We start from the raw sequence: 13,438 nt of genomic DNA on the forward strand, positions 1-13,438 counted from the left end.
ATCCTCACTGATTATTTTAGACGTTTTTCTATAGACACAAAAATGTAAATTCAAACCAGCTTTGCTTCTCCTTTGTTTTCGAACTGTAAATCCTTTATGGTTTTTTCCATTTCAGACATGCAAGGATCTCAGAAATGTTTACTTTCTATATGCATTTCAAGAAGCATATATTGTTTGGTCTGTGAGACTAAACGTCAGTCATAATAAAATCATATGTATAGATGATATGATGTGGCTCAATGTGGACGCACTGATCAGATTAACATCAACTTGATATTAACAACGTGGAATCTAAAGTGGAAGCAAATGCAAAAGCAGCTCAGACTAGGAGAAATGTGGAAACGTTAAAAAAAAAATGTTATGACTTGTAAGTCTCGTTTCAACTTAATTAAAGTTGTGTGTTATGTTAACACCACTTTTTTCCACATTTAATAAAAAAAACAAAACTACAACTTTGACGCCTAACAACGGCCATCAACATGAACACTGAACCCTCGGTCTGGTTTGTCTGTTGACAATTCCAATAAAGTTTCATTAAAACAAGATGACTATGTTCTCAAAAATGTTGACAACGAAGAGCAAAGCCGTGTTACAGCAGTTTAACATTCTGCTTGGAAGAGAACGCAAGATGAGAACTGAAGAATGTGGACATTACGATCCTTTCTGACAGCCGTCCAAAAATCTGTCTGATTATCCAACAGCTAATTGTTGACGGTTCAGGAAAATCATCGGGTGTTTCCCCTCAAACTAAGAGTCAGAAGACAGTCAATCTGTCAGTTTGTTGTTCAAACTGGGCTCAGTCCAAAGTATGTCACATCTTCAGTGGTGTTAGTCACTGATGAAGATGTAATTTTTGCCAAAAGGTTGCAGAGTTTTGGGAAGTTTAAGTTCAATTTTAGCCGAACATTAATGGCAGAAACATACAAGTTAAACCAGAAATGAGGCTGTCATGATCATGAAGTTTTCAGACATTTGGCATTTAAATAAGTGCAATGAATGATGTAATTGTCTCTATTAGTTTTACATTAGAAGCATCAGTGCATTTGACTTAAACCATTTTGCTGCACATCTAAGAAAACCTCCACCAGGTTATTGGGATGTCGTTTTTTGCTTGGCTTAAATGGAAATGTGCTCACAGCAGCAATGTGGTGTTTGGCAACTAAATCCATCACCTTAATTCTGTCAAATATCATAAGTCCAGCGCCTCGAGATGAACAGTTGGTGCCATTAAACCACAGCAGAATCAGTAGAAAACCATGTGGAAGTAGTGACATTTCTGTTTGTATACCAGGTGAACGGACACAATTCTAATTACTATGGAAAATGATTAAGTAAGTGCAATCAGGCGATTAAGTAACACTCGAGGCAGGTCTAGTCAAAAATCAGAATGTGCAGCATTCATTTCTAGTCTGTGACCTTGTAAATCTGAGCCTAGAGGTGGATCCTTGGAAGGAGATGATCATTTTATGATGCTGGCAGCAGCAGAGTAACAGTGTGTAGCAGGCACAATGGAAATGAGTATTTAAATACACCATCGTAGTACAAATGGTGTGTTGGCTCTGGGTTGGACTCAAGATGTGCAAAAGACGACCAGAAACCCACACTGACATGAGGCCATTGTTATGCCCCATTAGTAAGAAATGCATGTTGGAAAGGGTTGGAAAATAAAGGTAAAGCTTGTGGAATGTACAGTGTATAGGAGGACCGGTCTTTATGATGTACTAAGTAGTGCTATGAGAGTCCAGCAGACTGCAGTTGGCTGCCTGAACCAGCTCCGCGTCATTAGACTAATGTAGGGGCTGCATTTGAACCGCGTTTCCTGACTGATGTAAAATAAAAGGACTGCAATTAACATTTCTTTACAATAATAATAAAAAAAAAATCTTTATTGGTCACCATGGAGACTTTTTTCCTCAACGATAAGTCACAGTTCATATGAATTTTGCCCTCTCAGAGGAATAGGGGCTCCACTAAGCCCATTTGTCATGTGTTCCTGCCCAGAACGTTTAGTTTGATTCTGATGATCACCAAATAAAACCCTGACTTTTCAAGATGAACCTGATTTTAATCCAGACAAGCCTCTGATATACAGTGCCATTTAAAACACATTAGCCCCAATGGAAGTTTCCCCCTTTTTAATGCAATTATGACTTCTCTGAAGGAGTTACAAGCTTTAACGGTTCAGATCGGAGAGACTGTTCATACAACCTCTTGTTCTTCACCAGTCAAAACTTTATGGGAGAGTGACAAAGAGAAAAGCCACTGCTGCAAAAAAAACTACTAAATCTAGACTACAGTTGACCACAAGGCATGTGGGAGACTCAGAAGACAACTAGAAAAAAGTATGTTTGCTCTGATTGGGCCAAACTTGAGCATTTTGACCATCAGATTAGTTACCAAACAATGCTCATCATCACAAACACACCATCCCCACAGTGAAGCACGGTGGTGGCAGCATCATCATGTTGGGGATGCTTCTAAACAGCAGGCCCTGGAAGGCTTGTAAAGGTAGAACAGTAAAATGAATGCAGCAAAGTCTAGAGAAATCCTGGAGAACAACCAGATGCAGTCTGCAAGAGAATTTGTTTTGTATCAAGACTATGAGCTGAAGCAAACAGCCAAAGCTTCACAGAAATGGTTTAAAGGCAACAAAGTGAATGTTCTGGAGTGGCCAAGTCAGTATCCAGACCTCAACTCAACTGAGAATTTGTGTTTGGACTTGAAAACTCACGATCCCTGTGCGACTTGACAGAGCGTGAGCAGCTTTGCAAAGAACAAGAAGGTAAAATTTCAGTGTTTGGATGTGCAATGCTGATCCAGCCTACCCACAGATGCAGTGATTTGGTCAAAGGTGCATCTACTAAATGCTGACTTGACAGGGGTGAATACTTATGCCAACACTTATTTAATAGTTTGTTTTTAATTCATTAACATTATTTTGTAGAAATCTGTTTCTCCTTCGACATGAGTCATTTGTTTTTGTGAATTCTTGTCAAAAAAAGCCAAGATTAAGCAATAAAAGCGGGAAAACTTCTGGGAAGGGTGGATACTTTTGTGAGCACTGAATGTACACAGTATGAATATAGGATTTAGAAAGCATAATTTCTGCGGGTGTACCACAAAAGTTATTCTGTACTTGTCACTTTAATTTTAGATTTTTCCATATTTTTCTAATACTAAAAGTAGAAAATACTAAAGTAGACCACCAATCCATTTCCAGATTGGTTTTAGCCAAAGATTGTCCTATAATTTACTGGAGGAGACTTTTAGATTCAGCATCTTCATGAACCCTTTTGCGGGCCACAACAAAGAGCAGACAGAACGATGAGCCAGAAGGCAGACAGGTCACAGGACTCGTACATGTGAAGTGGACCAGTCAGCCAAGGACAGGAGGTCTGAATGCTGGAGGAGGCCTCCGACGCCTGAGGCTCTGAACCGCACCACTAATTAATGACAGACGCTGGACTGGTGGTTTCACACACAGAAACACACAAAAAAACCAAGCCAGTGAAACCAGACCAGTAGTATATACACAACTGTAGCTGCCAGCCTGCCCACAGCTGGATATAATTACCCCGACGACTGGTCAGCTGCCCACACACTTCAACTGGAGCTGTGGGACGCAGCTGCGAAACAAGGCAACGACATGCTTTTTTTTCTGGTTTGTTTTTCACACCTAAATAAACTGGGAATTTGTAGCACAGCTTTAAAAAGCACTGGGTAATAGTTAACACTCTCAGCATCCTACTTACGGTTCGGCCAAAGCTCAGAAAGGACTCGTCCTCGGGATCCCCCAGCAGGTTCTCCAGGTCATTCGAGGACAGCAGTATGTTCTGTGTGGAAACACAGGCGGCAATTTCTAAATTCATAAACCACAATCAGAGACAGTTCGGGGCAATACTGATGAACAACCAAACACTCGAGTGTTGTTAAATTCACCAGACTGGATCGAAACCACAGGAGTCGGTACAGTTTTTGTTTTAAATCCTCTGATGATCTGTTTTAATGCTTATATTATAGTATATAACAGGTTGTGCTGTCAATGTATTAACTGCAGGAGTCAGAGTGTCTGCCTTGCAGGCTTCAAAGACATCTGGCGTCACCTTAACCACCCCGGTGACATGTCAGAGCCGTTCTGTGTACACAAGTCAAAAGAACAAGACTTGATGATGTGAGTTTTCCTGATCTCTCTTGTTTCCTCCCCCTCCTCTTCCATTCGTCTGTCCTCACCTCCAGGGCGCTGTTGGTGCGTGGAAAGCGTGGAGGCTTGAGGGCGGCGGCGCTGCAGCGGGGCGGGTGGTGGCTGCAGTGCTGCTGGGCGGCATCTGGGTCGGCCATCAGGAAGGACAGCTGTCGAATATGACCCTGCAAAGACATTAAATACACTGTGAGTGGTCAAACACAGATAAAGACAACAATATCTTCACATACGGAATAAACAATGCAATTGTGTCTGCATTTACTCTGAGTAAATCAAGTCTAGAGAGATCAGACTGAACTTTGTCATTGCACACAAGTACTAAGACAACGAAATGCAGTTTAGCGTCTAACAAAAGCAGCAGTAAAGTGCATTAGTATGGCCTATACAGCACGTTACAGTATAAACAAAGTGCTATAAACACACCGATATAATGACATACAGATATGGATACAATATAAAACGGACAATCTAAATGTACAGGTGGAAATAAATAGTGATAAACAGTGTAAACAGTGTAAACAGCATTAATACTATATGCAGTACACATACAGGATGAGCAGGACAAACACTATAAGCACCATGAACAATGCACAGGATTTGAAATGTAGGATGTAAGCAGTGTATACACATTTTTTCACAACAGTGAAAATGGGACGTGCAGCTTAATATATCTGAGTTTTCACATCCTGAGCTTTTGTGTCTACTTTACATGTGCTTAATTTACTAATAATTCAATTTAAGGGATATTTGGTGACAAGTTTTGCAAAAGATCTTTACTAAGAGGACCAAAAGTGTTGTGACTGAGATATTCAAAAAATTAAATATTGATATCAAGTTGAAATACACACATGATAAGCTGGTAATCAGGAACAACATACAGTACAGTTACAGACTGTCCCTATTTCTCTATACTCATGTTTTAGTGAAAATTATTACCAGAAAAGAGACAAAACGCACCACAAACAAAGCTAAAATTTGCACATGCTACTATCTGTGTTCTTTTCTACATATATTCCAGTAATTATCATTATTGTGGAAACTTCAAGCTATGATAATTGTTCAGTGAAATGTTAGCCCGAGTGCTAACCCAGCACATGTTTGTGGTTAATTTAATGCATCATCCAGATAAGCAAAATATTTATGGTTAAATATGTTTGTTTAGGCATTTATGTCTCATTAGATTATTGCTCCAACAGTGTTTCAGTGACTACATTTCAACATGTAGCTTTAACCTGCTTTACGTTATCTGATTGTTACTGAAGCTGTCACTTTTCAACTACACCAGATATTTCTGGCTAATCAAAACATAAATACTGGAATCTTTCAAACCAAATGTGTGCTTTCTTTAAGCTAATATTTAAACAATTATCTCTGACACACATCCACAGGAAACACTTTGCTTGCTTTGTTGTTTTTGCCTCAAAGCTACCAGTCAGTAATCCAAGATGGATCATTGGTAACCACATCACAGTATAAATGGGGGGAAAAAATGGAAACATACTTAATCAAAATAAGCCAAAACTCAACCAAGATGCACAGACGAATGATGTCAGGTACATCTGGATCTCACAGTTAAATCTTCTTGTGCATGCACATAAATATACACAGATTGACAGGACAAGCTTTGCCACATACTCACACAAAGGGAGTTTACAGTGGCACTCATTTAATGACTCATCACGGATCATTTCCAAACATGTGGGCCAGTCAGGACCTCCTCCATCTTCAAGGAGACCAAAGACACCCATCGTCATTCATTGTGATCACTGAGAAACAGACACAATATTGTCTGGAACCTCTTGTAGTCTTGTGAAGAAGTGCTCATAACCTTTAAACTGCACATTTCTCTGCTGTTGGATTAATAAAGGATTATCTTATGTAAAATCTCCAGTGGTGTCATCACCATAGGAATATATAAAGTTGAGCTCTGTAAGATTTGGTAACCATGTCGACAAGATGTTTCTTAATCCAAACCATGACCCTTTTCTAAATGTTAACTCGACATAACCAAACATCGACTGAAAACTGAAGTCGAAACAAGACTTAAGTGAAAATATTTCACTGTAATAATGGTCCTAAATGGATCTAAAACTCAGCTGACTTATGCGTCCACCAGCCCCTCCACCCTTCAAACGTAGACGCTTGCTGCTCTTTGTAAGCAAAAAAAAATTGCAGCTCCACCATCATTATATGAGGTGATAACATAGCTCCATTAAATGTGGTGATAACAGCCTACTGAGTCCACTAGAAGGTGGAGGTCCCTGCTGGCTCATATGTATGGGAATGATCTGCAGCGATAACAGCCACTTAAAAAGCTGATAACATCTGAAACGGGTGATTGGAAGCCGTACATTTCACTGCAGAGACCCTTTACTTTACCGCTCACTCTGGGACATCAAGCCAAACAAGACAAACATCAGAAGACTGTTTATAAGAATATGTGCAGATGTTAAAGATTTTCTTCGTTTAAAAGGTAGATAAACATGAGTTTATGACATTTACAAAATAGCAACAACATTAAAACCAACCTTCCATACATAGGCCTCCTAAAGATGCCTAAACAGCAGTGAACCATCGAGGCAAAGACTCCACAGACCTCTGAAGGTGTTCTGTGGTATCAGGGACCAAGATATCATCAGTGGATTCATTAGGTCTTGGGTACCCATGACCCTGTTACTTGTTCTCCTTGCTTGGACCACTTCTAGTAGGTACTAACCACTGCCCACCGAAAATACCCCACAAGACCTGATGTTCTGACCCAGATGTCACATTTTGGCCATTGTCAAAGTCTCTTAGATCTTTATGCTGCTTATTTTTCCAGATTTCAACGCACTGGCTTCAAGAGATGACTGTTTAATTGCTGCCTAACATATCTCACCCATAAAAGGTGTCTTTGTAAGGAGGTAATTGATGGTATTTGCTTCAACTGTGGGTTTAATGTCAGTGTACACACTACAGTCGGGTTCATAGTACAGGAGATGTAAAGTGCTTACAGATTTAGAAATTTGGTTACAAGACTTGAAAACAACAGCATCACACACTTGTTATTATTATTATTGTGGCAGGAGGAGCAGAGCACCACCTTGTGACTTCATGGGGAAACAGATGTAAACAAAATGGAAACTGTGGTGCACCAACTTGCTGTAACACTAACAACAGATGGCAGTGACAAAAAACAAAAGCAGAACAAGTCTGGATGAGAAAAAGGTTTTCAAGATTTTCTATTATTCAGCATAAACTGAGGGTGAAATTTTCAATATCAGTTTTATCATCTGTGGCTAACGTTAGCCTCAAGAGCAAGAATGTTTAACGCTGTTTGGCGACGACGTTTGCTGCTCCAGGCGCTAGCTTGATAATCGTAACCATCCAGATTTTCACTCCTACGTGAGTCTGCAAGAAGTTTTCAGGTTTCATGTTGGATCTATAAACTCCTCACGTTACCAAAAAATATGTGCCCAACATCATTCCAGACCAACATCCCAGACTGGATTTCTTTGCTGATTCTTGATCGGGGTGAAAAGGCGATCGAATGACCCAAAGCTCTTGTCACATGAGCCTGACTTAAGTGAAACCACACATGAATGTAAATTGACTGTACCTGTAATAATAAAATGTAAATTTCTCGTTGTTTAGCCAAATCCAAGCATGCAGCCCCACTATGGAAAAAAGAAAGCCATTGTCCACGAGCTTTTTGATCTCAGCTGTTTGAAATCATTCCTCCAGATCCAGTGTAAAGAAGGAGACTTGTACATAACGACTGCGACGGAACTCCATCTGAGAAGTGTTACTTTTTTATTTGATGCAGAGCTGCATATACAAAGATGTTTCATGTCCCCTGGAGAAGAACCAAAGTTAAAATACCTCGAAATAGACATGAGATCAAACAGCACATGCCTGCTAAACACATACATCTGATGTACATTTTCATGTAGTAATATGAGTTCTATTAATCCAACTGGCCATTGATATGTGCAACAGAGTTGTCTTACAACCAAACGCAGATGCAACGGATGGATCCTCACTGTGCAGCACTGCCTAAAAAGATGTAGCATGGACATAACTATTGCAAAGAAGGAAGTACAATCAGTTTCATTACAGGTGAACACAATCACACATTTAACCAGCGGAACTATTTTCACGTTTACTGCAGGGAGGTTCCATCAAGTAATTAATTTTAACATTGATCATGGTTCCACTTTTTAAAGATACCTTCATTCAGGATCAACAAATCAATCCAAATTAACTGAATGAGAATTAACAGGATTATTTAAGCCTGTTAACTTCATGTTTGCCTGAATTTTTTTTAAGCCAAATTTGAAGAGTAGAGCCTTTTTTGTTCTTTCAATCAATCAGAATCTGTTACTTCCTGCGACAGTGGATGACAGTAGGTTACAGATAAGAGCAGAGTACAGTTATATATGGTTTAACTGTTTTTCATACAAAAGATCCTCCAGACACAAGCCTGTCACCACCTCTGGCTATGGAAGTGCTTCGTCCTTGGAGCTCAGTGAAAACCTGTCACCACGGGATGTATGGAAACGGAGAATCCATCTTAATTGATGTTGAGAACAAATCCAGATGCTGCCTTTATCAGTGCTCGCTCTGATCCTCGGGCTACATTAGTGCTTGTTGGAACTGGGACAGGATATCCACAAAGCAAAGCTGTGTGCATTATGAGCCATCAAAAACAGCCTTTAAACGAACAAGAGTTTCAGTTTTTGCCCTTGAGATGAAGACTTAAAGGATGATGGAGGGCAACACCACAAAACAGTGGTCTACCAGGACATTTTAATACTATACAGACATAGAACACACTAAAGATACATGCAAATATCTGAAACCCAAATATAAACGTTTGAAAATTAGCCGCAAAGATGTAATAGACACCGAATCCTCCTCTGTCCAAACATTCATCACTGTTTCCTGTGTAATTTTATGCAGCACCGGTGGAGGTAACTGAAGTTGCGGTTGGAGCAGGTTGCAAGGGTTTCAATGCATACTTTGTAAAAACAAACACATGGTTTCTAAGCATTGGGAGCTACACATCTTTGTGTCTGTGATGAAAGAGAATAAAGCCACGGGGCTGGAATAACTTCTTGTGTGTTCTTTCCATTGTGCGTTTGTGTTGCAGTCATGCATGGGTTTTCGGATGAAATTAAAAATGAACTGGACTTAACATGTGTGGGTTATTACCCCTGGAGCAGTTGTTTTAAATGTAATGTGGCTGCTGGAGAGGCATCTGGTCGAAAAATGTGCATTCTGAAACACAAATGCGACATCTAAAATATAGAGATTTGAGGGTCTATACAGAATAAATGTAATGAATTCAGCATCTTAACGTCTTGTGAATGTTTTGCAGAGTGACAGGCAACAGGGTGCAAGATTGATGATTACAGGAGATGGTGTCAAGGGTGGGGTTGCTTTTGTGCATCATAATGCTTCTCTTTTTGATCAGTGGCAAAAGAAAAAGGGGAAACTGCACTCCACTTACTTCAAATGGCGTGTCAAAGCCTTCGCTGGTGCCTCCAACCATGAGCAGCCCGTCGGTGCTGATGCCCATCCCGTGGTAAATCCAGTCCACGCTCTCCAGCAGAGAACAGTCCACGTACAGCGCCAGCCGCCTGGCCGACACGCTGACGGCCACATGGTGCCACTTTCCATCAGCCAGACCGCCGACTGGAAACCTGACAGAGAAACATGAGCCAGCATGTGATCACATGTGCCTTGAAATGCATCTCTGTACATATATCAAAGAAACAAGAAGATAAGTTCAAGTCATGCTCAACAGGCTGTGACTATTGAAGACAACTCTGTGCAGCCAAGTAAATAAACAGAGGAGCTGCTTTTCCTGCTATCTGGTGGTTTCCATCATGTGTGCATAGACATGTGAAAGATTTAATCAAAAACTGACAAAGTGTCAAACTCAGAACAGTTTCAATGTGCCTTGGCGTAGATTCTCCAAGTTTCTGCAACTCTGCTTGAGGTATGAACAGGATTCTTCCAGAGGACATTATCCCATTCGATGTTTTGATGGTGGTGGTGCAGAACGCTTTCGAAGATGTCAATAAAAAATCTCCCAAAGGTGTCCGACAGGGTTCACGTCAGGACAATTTCCTTTCTTATGAGGGAACAAGACAACCCAACCCATGCCAGTAAAACTGTTGCAACAGAACCCCTGGATCATCTCATTGTAGGAGCCAAGGGTTCAAGGCTTTCCTTTAATTCGTCACCATCCATCTGGAAACTAATTCCACATCCATCCTGCTGTATGATCACGGCTCAACTCATGGAAACCTCAACAGGTGCAGGCTGTGGGTCAGAGAGACTCTAAAGTGAATTGTTTTAGAGGATGAAGTTTCCCTGAGAGAGATGCTACTATTGTATCTCCAGGAGTATTGCTGTAATGAGCTGGAGGGAATAAACCCAAACCCTTTGATCTCTCATTATGTAGCTTGACAAGATACAACATAAGCAGGAGATAAAAGCTGGAAACCAGATTAAATACCTCCAACAAAACAGGGAGAAGCTGGAAAATTAATAAAAAATGACTCCATTATTTCCCCTTTTAATCTAGTTCCAAGATATATATATATAAATAATATCAGGCAATATATTGATATCTTAAAACTCCCTAAATTGGCCTAAACCCAGTATCGGTCTGGGTCTAATGCATAAAAGTCACATTGCAGGAAATGCAGTGTGAAGTCCCGCAAATTAACTCAAATACATCATCTTCCAACTTTTTTTGTTGCTTGATATAAAAAGAAAACTCGCACGGTTCTCGTTTTCCATGACTAATCGAATAGAGGGGTCCGTCTGATATAATGCACGCTGATTTAAAGGCTCTTGGACGCTTTGTTAACAAGACTCAAGAGTGTGCTGGCATCCAGGGTCCACATGTGCTCAGCAAAATGAGCGAGGAACAGGACAGAAACAGTGAAAGGGAAGGTTCCGCTGCAGAAAGAAATGTAGGAAGACATTGACCAAAACCAGGCACTTTGTCAGCGCAGGAAGAAACATGACTGAATTGCCTGACCTCAGATGCCTTTTGTCAGCGTCATGAGAGAAATCACTGATGCGATAACTTTTCATCCCCCGTGAAACACCAATCAACACGGTTACCAAAGCGGGTTTTAAAAACATGATGCAGTCGCTTGACAAGTGGTATTTAACATCATCACACACCTATTATTCCCTCAAATTGCCATCCCACAGCTGTATTAAAAATGCAAAGTACAAGTCTAAACAGAGCTGCCTCAAGCTTATGCCCTACACAAGTCTGACCGTCAGCTTCCTGTATTGCCGGTTATAGAGATTCCAATCTGGTGAACATAAGGAAGGACCCTGAATAACGCAGACGAAACAGCAGAGCTTTGACCACAAGTTGCATATTTTAGTTGGTAAATTATACCCACACTACAGTTACAGTCAAGCCAGCTGTTGCCATATTTGCATATTAAGTGCTTACCAAGACATGCAATGAGATTTTAATGTGTAAAATCAGACTTAAAATATTGATTATTCATCAGAAGACCCTCTACAGGTCGAGCTGGCCTCTGTACAGGTGGAGGCCATCGACAAACAAGCTTGATGGACACACAGCTTTGAAATAAAAACCCACGACGCGCCAGCAGTACAAGCTAAGTACAGTATCTGTGTGTGTCTATCTCTTGGCCCGTTTCTGTTCGCTGTCTTGCCATGATGTATTGCTTCGAGCTTTTGTGGTTACTGAGGAGGAGAAACCTGCCAAGAGATGCCTAATAAATCATTTCACCAAAGAGACGGCCAAATGCAGTCATCTTCAAATAAAAACACACACAGGCAGAGAACAAATAGACTTCCACGGAGCGTTTCAGACACATTTGCATAAACGAGTGGAGCCAAGAGGCAGGAGCGGGCATGAGTGGTTCTCTATTACCTGAGACGGATGCTGTAATCATCTCCACATCTGGATTTGTTTGGATAATGGGTAATGCATTAAGAAAGCGTGCACTTGTTTGGAGCTGGTAGATTCTGAGTAATTTCACTCAATTAATCACGAATAAAAAAAATAAAAAAATTAACAAAACAATCTGCCAAGGAGATTTCACAGCACTCAGAACATTAATACCTTCCACTTAATTTGCATTCATCTGGGGATTGAGACGGGAAATAAAAGGCTTGCTCACTCGTAGTGTCGCTGCTGCGTTCCTATGAAGATGACGGCGAACGCGCTGATCCGCAGCTGCATCATGATGTGGCTGTCGGGGCTGAGCATCGTGAACACGCTGTATTCTTCCCTCTGAGGGCTTCGCAGCTGCACCAGTAAACTGAACTCGTCTTCAAACCTGAACACAAACAGACGCACACCATTTAGCTAATAATTGCTACTCATACCATTAAAAAAAAAAAAACCCTGCTCAGTCCTCTTACATACGTTGAAGCTAATTATGGTGCCAGACAATAAAAACATCCAGCTGGCTGATGTTAAGACAAGAGATAATGACAGTCTTTATCTTTACATACAGTAGTAAAACACTACTATTACAGAGGGAACATATGGAGGTATGGAGGAAGCTTTACCCGTCGGTGAAGATCTGTCGCAGAGGCAGAGCCAACGTGGAATACTGTCCCACCTGTAGCACCGGACACCTGCCGTCTTCCTTCGTCATGGAGGCGTTCTGGCTGTCGGACATCTGAAGAGAAAGTTCCTGCAGGATGTTCACCTCATCTGTAGGGAGACAGGTAAGAAAAATCACCAAATGTACAACACCTGAGCCTCCCAATCCCCAAATCCAGTCCATGTAGTGTCAGACTCCATCAGTTGGCTGTGGGCATCAACTTCTAAGTCCATTTTTGCCAATTTTTGCAAAAAAACGACCACTGAAAGGAAATAAAGTAGTCATGAATCCACAGACCTCCATCATGGATTACTTTCATACTGAACAAAATGTAAAAAAAATTATGATATGGTGACTTCTCAAGTAATTAAAGGTGTGCTTCGATGTCAGTTTATAAGCTTTGGACAGCATCCATCCATCCATTATCTATACACCGCTTAATCCTCACTAGGGTCATGGGGGGTTGGAGTCTATCCCAACCGACTTAGGGTGAAGGCAGGAGACACCCTGGACAGGTCACCAGTCTATCACAGGGTTACACTTAGAGACAGACAACCAAGCACACTCACATTCACACCTACGGACAATTTAGAATCACCAATTAACCTCAACATGTTTTTGGACTGTGTGGGAGGGT

The 13,438-nt window shown here is 40.9% G+C and overlaps 1 protein-coding gene across 1 annotated transcript in view; it reads right to left on the reverse strand.

Annotated features, from left to right (window-relative positions):
- Positions 1-13,438, reverse strand: part of LOC103371509 (collagen alpha-1(I) chain) — a 131,708-nt gene that overhangs the window by 82,561 nt on the left and 35,709 nt on the right. The window contains exons 2-6 of the mRNA XM_008300859.1: positions 12,764-12,911; positions 12,370-12,528; positions 9,693-9,885; positions 4,231-4,365; positions 3,753-3,833 (exon numbers count right to left, since the gene is read on the reverse strand). Of these exons, the coding sequence (XP_008299081.1) occupies positions 3,753-3,833; positions 4,231-4,365; positions 9,693-9,885; positions 12,370-12,528; positions 12,764-12,911 (716 nt within the window). The remainder of the gene's footprint in view (positions 1-3,752; positions 3,834-4,230; positions 4,366-9,692; positions 9,886-12,369; positions 12,529-12,763; positions 12,912-13,438) is intronic.

This window comes from Stegastes partitus, unplaced genomic scaffold (genome assembly GCF_000690725.1).
Source record: "Stegastes partitus isolate 25-593 unplaced genomic scaffold, Stegastes_partitus-1.0.2 Scaffold1600, whole genome shotgun sequence".
Classification (NCBI taxonomy): domain Eukaryota; kingdom Metazoa; phylum Chordata; class Actinopteri; family Pomacentridae; genus Stegastes; species Stegastes partitus.